The sequence below is a fragment of the Cryptomeria japonica genome, chromosome 4 (assembly GCF_030272615.1).
Source record: "Cryptomeria japonica chromosome 4, Sugi_1.0, whole genome shotgun sequence".
Classification (NCBI taxonomy): domain Eukaryota; kingdom Viridiplantae; phylum Streptophyta; class Pinopsida; order Cupressales; family Cupressaceae; genus Cryptomeria; species Cryptomeria japonica.
In genome coordinates, this window is record NC_081408.1 from 589,330,103 (window position 1) to 589,339,062 (window position 8,960).

At 34.5% G+C, this 8,960-nt stretch overlaps 1 protein-coding gene across 4 annotated transcripts; it reads left to right on the forward strand.

Annotated features, from left to right (window-relative positions):
• Window positions 1-1,756: 1,756 nt before the first annotated feature.
• Window positions 1,757-7,388, forward strand: LOC131050755 (uncharacterized). Of its 4 annotated transcripts, none has more exons than XR_009372357.1 (2): window positions 1,757-2,143; window positions 7,270-7,388. XR_009372357.1 is itself a non-coding variant. In XM_057985015.2 (2 exons), exons 1-2 carry the CDS (start codon window positions 1,801-1,803, stop codon window positions 7,343-7,345), a joined length of 402 nt encoding a protein of 133 aa, XP_057840998.1. In that variant the 5' UTR covers window positions 1,757-1,800; the 3' UTR covers window positions 7,346-7,388. The 4 variants fall into 4 exon arrangements, 1 of the variants encoding a protein (XP_057840998.1); XR_009107024.2 differs by lacking the exon at window positions 7,270-7,388 and adding an exon at window positions 6,891-7,179; XR_009107023.2 differs by lacking the exon at window positions 7,270-7,388 and adding an exon at window positions 2,612-3,788.
• Window positions 7,389-8,960: the final 1,572 nt, after the last annotated feature.

The following is an 8,960-nucleotide window of genomic DNA, read 5'->3' on the forward strand; positions in this document are numbered from 1 at the left end:
CAATGACATCGTGCATAACTTTTTTTCTATAAGGGAAAATTATGATTCTTTTGAATATATATATATATATATATATATATATATCTTTTTCCATTTCCTTTGATAACTAGTTTTTAACAGTAAACACCATTTTTAAAGATTGCATGACATCATGTATAACTTTTTTTCTATAAGGGATAAAATTCTGATTCTTTCGAATTTAGGTTTGTAACATCGATATCTAATGCTTGCATTTGGTTTAATAATGTCTTGTTGAGTTTTTTTAATTAAGTTTTGAAGTCAAACTAATTATTATTTAGACATAGGTGTATGAAGTAACACATAACTTGTTTTGTATGCATTAAAAATCAAGTTTCCTTTTTTTATTGGAATAAGGACATCAATACCTACTATGTAGATATTTTTTATAATTTTTAAATTTTTTTTTACTATTTTTTCACATGTGTAGAGCAAAGAAGTTGATGTTTGGTGAAATACCTATGTTAAATAAAACTTAAAAAAAAATCATCGTAAAATCAAAATCTCTTTAAACTATACTTGTTGGAAAGCTCGTGTTGAGGATTATGATCTTGCAACTAGGTTTGTCAAGTTGATTCAATTTTGATCTCAACCTAAGCCTTGAAAGCCAAAAAGCTATAGAAAATTGTAGATGGAGGGGGTCAAGTGCAAAATAAGGGGGTTCAAATGAACCCCTCTACACCCCAATAAAATAATTAAAAATTTGGCCAACATTTGAACGAACCCCTCCATGTTGAGGTGTTCGTTCAAAGGCGCATGTTCAAGCAAACACAAAAAAATGTTCGGGCAAAGGTTCCACTTCATTCAAAATGGCCTTATAATATTTTTTTTAATAACCAACAGGTTTTGTTTGTCACTAAAAGTGTAACCCACTTATGTGGGATGGCCCAATAATGAGGCTTTATGACATGAAAGATGTGCTACTTAAAGTGCAACTAGATGTTCTACATTGTGAAATTGAATCTAATGAGTGACACTTGGAGCCTAAACTCAAAAGTGATTGAATTTTGTGTGTACCCAAAATTCAAAGCCAACACATTTCTATGTAGAGATACATTGAATGTACACCACCATTTACTTAATGGTTTGCTTATTAGACTTAAATACCTTGCAATAACATTATTCATAATATTCTAATAGTGTAACATACAAATCAAAGGGAATGCACATATTCCGTCCTCTTAAACTTATAGGCTCAATAAGAATTGAAAATGACAAGTAAACACAAGATAGGTACAAAAGAATTATAGTAACAAAAATTGAATAGAAGAAACACACAATTACTAGGAAACCACAATGAAAAACCAATGATTATGATAATTTTTGGTTAGTTAATATTGCGATTGATACTACTAATCTATATAAATAATAAAACATGTTAAAAAATAACTCTCCTTAAAGCCTACCAATCTACTTTTCACTAAAAGAAAAATACGTTTATAAAAAAATCACTAAAAATGTAAAATTATTTAAAAATAATGTCATTCTCATTCTAATCTTTTAAAGTGGCTATACAAACTTTGCTTCAACAAATGCAAAAGTACAATTCTACATTATATTTCGATCTCTTAGATTTCTTTTATCTTTAAAAATAGAATCTTAAAAATTACATTTGATTACAAATAATTCAATACTTAATATTAAAATTATTAGCATGTTAAGATTTCTTAAAAATATAGCCACCATACTAAGTGTCAACCTATGTTATATTGACTACAAATTGGTTCCAAATTTTGTCCTCATCCCACGGTGGAGCGCGCCAACGGCTCTAAAGGTGTAGCGATGAATGCAATGGCTGTTATTTCTCTATGTTACCGTTGCAAAAAGCACGATTTCACCTCTTATTTCTGTTTTTTTTGGTTCAATTTGCCTGTGTTATCATGTGTTTGGCATGGCAGTGCGTCTTTATTCTTTGTTTGTTTGAGAAGACGTCGTGCAAGTCCTCTCGCCCGCCTGGGGAAGCTCTTCCTGTGGATTGGTAACTTGCAGCCGCCGTTCCGACACCCTGCATTCGTATCTTTCTTGAGACCAAGTCCACAGAGCTCATCCTTATCTTTCTTGAGACCAATCATCTGCGAAGGAATGTTGCGTCATACTCTGCAGGGCATCGCAACAGCACCCAGAGGTCAGTTTTTTCATAATTTGATATTTTAAAGTTCATGTGCTCTTAAAATTATCATGATAATTAAATTATATTCGTAGGAACAATGAATAGATGTTCCCAAAAAAATAACAGAATAGGTTTTGGAGATCGTAAATTTCTCGGGTACATTTGAAATTTCATTATAACATGCTTATGCTTTTGTTAGGGTTTTTGTTTGTACGCTTTGCCTAAAACCCTCCTAGTGCATTTAATTTTCATGTTATATTAGCCCGAGTATTTCGTTTAGATGTTAGAAACCATTATAATGTGACTGTTGTGAAAAACTGATCAGTGACCGGTCAAAAATCTTTTGGTAGTCCATATATCAGATGGAAAGACTATTAACTTCAACCATTTATACTTTGTTTATAAGTTAGATTCCTGTCACATAAATATGTAGGGTCAGAATTTCCATCTAACTGATAAAACATGCTGTCCAATACGTTGCAGGATAATTTGAGAAGCCGGCTTGTAATTCAGAATCATAACAAGATTAGCAAGGCTGTCCGTTCCCAATAGGGCTAGTGACGTTCCCTGACTGTTATGTCTTTGGAATAGTGGCTATGATTCATCTGAATTCAAACCCTCTGAAGCATTAAGGCAATCTATAACTCATTCTGCGTCCACAAGTTTACCATGTATATTGCATAACCAAACCCAGTTTCCTGGTTCATAAAAAAGAGGCCCATTATCTCTATCATGTAATAACTTTGCGATTTTTCCTCACGTGTGTTGTATGTTACATCAGCAACCCCAGAATCCCCATTAAATTCATTCCCCTGTTCCCTCGTTTATTTTTTCAAGGCGATCCAGCTGCCACTTTGTCTCCACAAAGTTATCCACAGATTCTTTGCCAGTCACACTGTATATTTCTCAATTAGGAAGAAGATGGTCTCCAACTGATGAGTTTGAATGCCTTTCTCGAACACCATCTATTGTACATCAACCATGATAACTACCTCTAGATTAATAGAGGAATTCAAACTGTACTAGATTTGTGTATATTCCCCCTTACTGACATTACTAACTTTCAGTTGTGCATGCTTTTGCTTACCATGGGATCTCTCTACTTCGGTTTTTGTTTTTCATCTCATTTATATATACTTATAATCCTCAAGCATTTTCCCAATAACTTCTCTAGTAATATTTTTATCAATTGGATGCATCTTTCAGTTCATATTTCTTCAAGGCTAAATATACCGCCTTATCTTATGTATTCATCAAATCAGTGACAACATCTTTATTTCAGAACTGATGCTGTATAATCCATAGTTTCTTTGCTAGGTGTGCTGTACATTTCTTAATTAGGAAGAAAATAGTCTCTGACTGATGAGTTTGAATGCCCTGCTTCACCACCATTTATTGTAAATCAGCCATGATAATTACCTCTGGATTAACAGAGAAATTAAAACTGCACCAGATTTATGGATATTCCACCTTTATGACATTATTGTGACAAATAACTTTCAGTTGTGCATGCTCTTCCTTACCATGGATCCCTTTACTTCAGTTTTTATTTTGTCTCATTTGCATATGCTCTTTATCTTCTAGCATTTTCCCATTAACTTCCCTGGTAAATTGTATATCATTAGATGCACCTTTCAGTTCACATTTCTCCAAGGCTAAATATGCTGCCTCATCTTGTGCATTTTCAAAGTAGTTGCAACAAATGTATTTCAAAATTGATGCTGAGTTGCATAGTTTATAAGATGATAAATTTTTTTTGATCGGTATTTGTGTCATTATATTAATTATCAAAAAAATATTTGCAAAGTCTGCATCGAGTCTGATAATCAAAACTTCACTGAACATGCAAAAACTTGCAACATCTAGCCCTATACGCCCATAGTCTATATTTTAATTCTATCAAATGGGCTCTACATCCCTATACAACATACAATATCAAGTAATAAACATAATTTATCATATCATGCGGTCTTCATTTGCCATTGCTTCCACCATTTCACTAGAATCCCCACTCTGGATCTGCATGGTCGAGGAGGTACCTAACTACAAAAGTCGGCTACATTTCGAACTGAAGGATCCAATAGGCCTGCCACCATTTCTTTTGGGAGTTGTAGTCTCCTCCGCTTGCTCTTGGTTTACTTCCCTCAACAGCCAGTTCGCCACTTCCTCCTGCACCAATTGGGCTTCCCTGGACTTGAGGAAATCATTTATCCCTTGTAGGCCAATTTGAGCAGAGGGCTGAAGATGTGGAAAAATTCTCCGACATATAGCCAATCTCCACCTGGACACATGAAACCTTCCCCTTGATGAGCCATTCCAATTAGGCTCGCCAACCCCTAGCACCAATCGTCCTTCACACATGAGTGCATAAGCCAAAACACAGACTCCTTCATCTCAAACTCAAGACACCAGGGCAAAAATAGGGAAGCGATATCGATGTTGGTTCGATATCTGTATTGGGCGTTCAAGTATTCATCTCCCAAGATGACTTTCACCCTACTCAGAAAGGTTGGCTTTGTGATTTTGAACATGTGAGTTAGGCGTTCGCCCGATATCCTTCCCCAGAATGCCACCATGGGTTTGGAGGTCTGCAAAGAGAAATTCGCTTGCATCTGCCACCTTCCTTCACAGACCGAATTAGAGAGTCTTCACAGGCAAACTTGCTTCACTTGGCGCCAAAATTCACAATAACTTGCAGTCCGTCCACATCAGATAATAAAGCCATCGCCAACCTGTCACTTGCCATGCAATAAATTCAGCTGGAAATACTCACACCACCTCTTCGTTGTTATTGTACGAAGTAACCGTTGTGATTTAGAAACATGCTTTCTCGCACGTAGGAAATCTACTAACTTGCGATACTCTAGCAGAGAGATCGCATCTGCTAACCACACACAAACTACTCTCCTTGGGTGCGCATTCTCACACCTCCACCTCATCCAATCTTTGCTTGCTATGACCTGCATCCCAACATTGATCTTCCCCCCCTTGTCCTTTCACATGCTGCAAAGGTCATCTCATTTTCCCAAGCAGCCATGAAGCTGCACAGGCATGACTCATAATAAATGCAATACTCATGAATGGTCCATCAACTTCATTGAATACACGTTATGCCAACTAACACTGCCCTCCCCCTTCTTCAAAGGGTAATTAATATCCATTCAAAGTTGAAATATCTAGTTAGTCATCCCACACCTTGCGACAATTCAACGGTCTCAAACGACATTTTACTTCACCAACTTGGAGGGAGAAAGCCATGTTGGATTGAGTATCAACATCACTATTACCCTCCCAAAGTACATGATAGATTTTAAACTTATTAAAGTTAAACAACAACCTCTTAATGATCTGGATGATTTTGTCTATTTTCCAATTTTCTGCATACCCTTTTGCAATTGCATTCACCATGATCTGTGAATCCCCTTCAAGATGGAGATTTTTCACGTTTAACTTACTTGCCATGCAAATAGCTAGATAAGCTGCATGTGCTTCAGCTTCATTGTTAGTACCCCAACCTAATCTTTGACTGCAACAAGCAATAATTCACCCCTTAAAATCTTTTGCCACACAACCTGCACCTGTTGGTCTTGGATTCCCTTTTGCAGCGCCATCAAAATTCACTTTGATCCAATCTTGTTTTGGTGGAGAACATTTTGTTATCCTAATTTCACTGTGTAAAGGATAAACCCTTTTAGGCCCATTAACAGGCTTATAAGATGAGAATTTGTTATAGTTCCTTTTTTGTGATTTTTACATACTTCATGATGGGTATTTGCATGGTTTACAAGATCAGAATCCATGATAGTTCCTTTCTCATGATTTTCACGTACTTGATGACGGGGACTCTAGATTTTTCAGAAATCTCATTTATGGTAGTCTCAGAAAGAACTAGTTCTTTTGATGAATGCTTTTCCTCTTACAGTGGTATCATACAATTTTAATATTCCAATAGAAAGTTAAACCACATAAAATCTTCACATAGCCCACATATTTTGTCCTTCCATTATTTTTCTGGAAAATTCTCCTAGAATGAGTCAAAATAACCCTAGTATGTCTCTGAAGTTGTTTCAAAGCTATCCACTCTTGCAATTATTCATAAACTTTGAATCAAATTATTGATAGTATTGAATGCAAAACATCTTCTAGATGCCAATTTGACTTAGAAATTTAACAATCATGACTTTTAGAGTAATGGTGCTTATCCTGGTCCAAATTTAAAATAATAATTTGAAATTAAGTCCAAAATAAAAAATATTTGATTATCAATCTAAATGATTTTAGATATAGGCATACCATTCCTATTCTAGATTTGAGGTACAAATCTAATTTATATGAAATATTTAAACTCTTACACTAGTTTACATGGAAAAATTCTCCCAGTTTAATTTTGGGCCATAAATACAAGCATTTGAAATAGTTCATTAAGAGATGACCTTGCATCATTGTTTTTGAACTATGTTTTGTGATCAGCTGCATAGTTTCATATACTTAATAGGGATATACTCGTGTTATAATATGGAACTCAATTCTTGGCTGAGATTGGGGTTTTGCCAGTTCATCTCCAATATATTCCAAGCTTAGCTGCAATTCTTCCTTTAGATGTTGCTTGAAATGAGTATACTGGTATTCTATTTTTAAGGTACTCGAAACACTTTTAGTTTATTGTGATTGAGACTGCGAAGATGAAATTCAAATTTACTTCTACATCATTCTTTTTAAAATCTGAGTCAAGGCTTGTGATCAGTTGCACAGTTTCATATAGTTTGCAGGAATAAACTTGTGTTACAAGATGGAACTCAGTTCTTGGTTGACATTGCTTTTTTAAGTTAGTTCTCCAATATGTTCTAAGCTTATCTACTATTCTTCGCTTAGATGTTGCTTCAATTAAGTATACTTGTATTATATTTTTATGGTACTGAAATGTCTTTTAAATTAGTGTGATTCAAACTGCCAAGAGAATGTCTTTCAAATTGATTATCAATTCCAACTCTAATTAAGAGTTGCAATTGGTTGCACAACTTCATTTAATTTGTTACCAGACATTGCCAAGATGATTTAGTCTAGCATGATTCAAACTGCCAAGATTACTTTTGCATCATCGTTTTCTAACTCCGAGTTGAGGCTTGTGATCAGTTGCATAGTTTCATATGCATTGCAGGGAGAAACTTGTGTTACAGGATGGAACATAATTCTTGGTTGACATTGAACTTCTGTTAGCTAGTCCTCTAATTTGCTAAGCTTATTTGATATTCTTCTTTTAGATGTTGCTTCCATTTTATAATGGTATTCAATTTTTAGGGTACTGAAATGTCTCTTAGGATGTATTCATATTACCAAGATGAAATTCAAAGTCTTTAAAATTTCTTTGTCGTCTTAACAGTTTGGATGTCTCTACATTTAGGATAACCCACAAGGCAATAGTACTCATGTACAAGAATCTATTTCATTTCCAATGGTTACTGGGGGTTACAATCCGTTACAAACTTCATTTAATCCTTTTTAATCCTTATTTTTGTTGGTCTTTGCCAATTTGTCGGCCACACATAAAAGCTTCTGTACCATTCTTTAGCCTGTTTGACTAAGTATATTGACTTTCTGTTTTTAGGGTATTTAAATATTTTTTTATGTTAGTGTGACTCATACTGCTAAGATGAAATTCAAAGTCTTTTAAATTTCTCGTCATCTTAACAATTTAGACATCTCCACATATAGGGCTTCTGACAAGGAAACAATTCTTATGAGATAAGAGGCTACTTCATTTCCAACTCTAATTGAGGGTTATAATCTGTTGTGCAGCTATACTTGATTTATTATTCTAAACTTCTTTTGCAAGGTTCTATGCTTATTCTTGTTGGTGTTTGCCAGTTTCCGTACCACCCATTCAAAGCTTATATGATGTCAGCAATACCAACATTTAATGCCTAGAGTCTTATTTTCCCAGTATTGAAATGCCTTTCAGTTTAGTGTGAGTCAGACGACCAAGATGGAATTCAAAGTCTTTTAAATTTCTTGACATCTTAACAATTTAGACATCTCCACAATAGGGCTGCCCACAAGGCAACAATACTTATGACTTGGAGCCACTCCATTTCCAATTCTAATTGAGGGTTGCAAGCAAATCGCACAACTTCATTTAATTTGTTAATGTAAGCTTATTTTCTATGGTGCTATTTGAATCCTTGTTCTTGTTCATGTTTTCCAATTTCACTGCTACCCATTTGAAGCTTCAATGCTATTCTCTTAGCCTGTCAGCAATACTAACATTCAGTGCCTAGGGGCTTGTTATAGTTGAATCATCTTTATTTTTCTTTCTTCTTCCATTATTTAATATTTCAATTCTGTATACTAATTCTCCATTTTTTCCCTTTGGGGTACTGATATTGTTTTCAGTTTCAAGTTTCCAGCATTAATCACAATTTTGTTTGGAAATATGTACTTGCTTTAGACAGTTGAGAATACAATTTAAAGAAATCAATCTATCATGCTATTTAAAAGTAAATACAAAATCTCATGCATTTACCATTGAGTAGATGTTTCTTTTATACCAAAATGACAGATGTTTACAAACTTGTTTTTCGAAACAACATAACTGTAGAATATCCCTTCAAATTTTTATTTTCATCTCTATCATTAAAAATTGCACTGTTGGATTGCAATCTGATCAATTTCATGCCTAAATGTTTGTGCTTCACATTCTTCTTTCTGTATTATGATATAATCCTTAACAAATTTCTTCCATAAGTAATCCATATCTCAGATCATGATATGATTTGAATCTATTGATTTATCTAGCCAAATCTGAAGTTTTTTAATTCTATGCACAATTTCTGCT

Excerpts from the sequence above, each read along its gene's own strand:
- LOC131050755 (XM_057985015.2), top strand. The coding sequence starts at position 1,801 with ATGAATGCAATGGCTGTTATTTCTCTATGTTACCGTTGCAAAAAGCAC. Across the intron at positions 2,144-7,286 it reads CATCGCAACAGCACCCAGAG|GGAGAAACTTGTGTTACAGG; the intron begins GTCAGTTTTTTC and ends TATGCATTGCAG.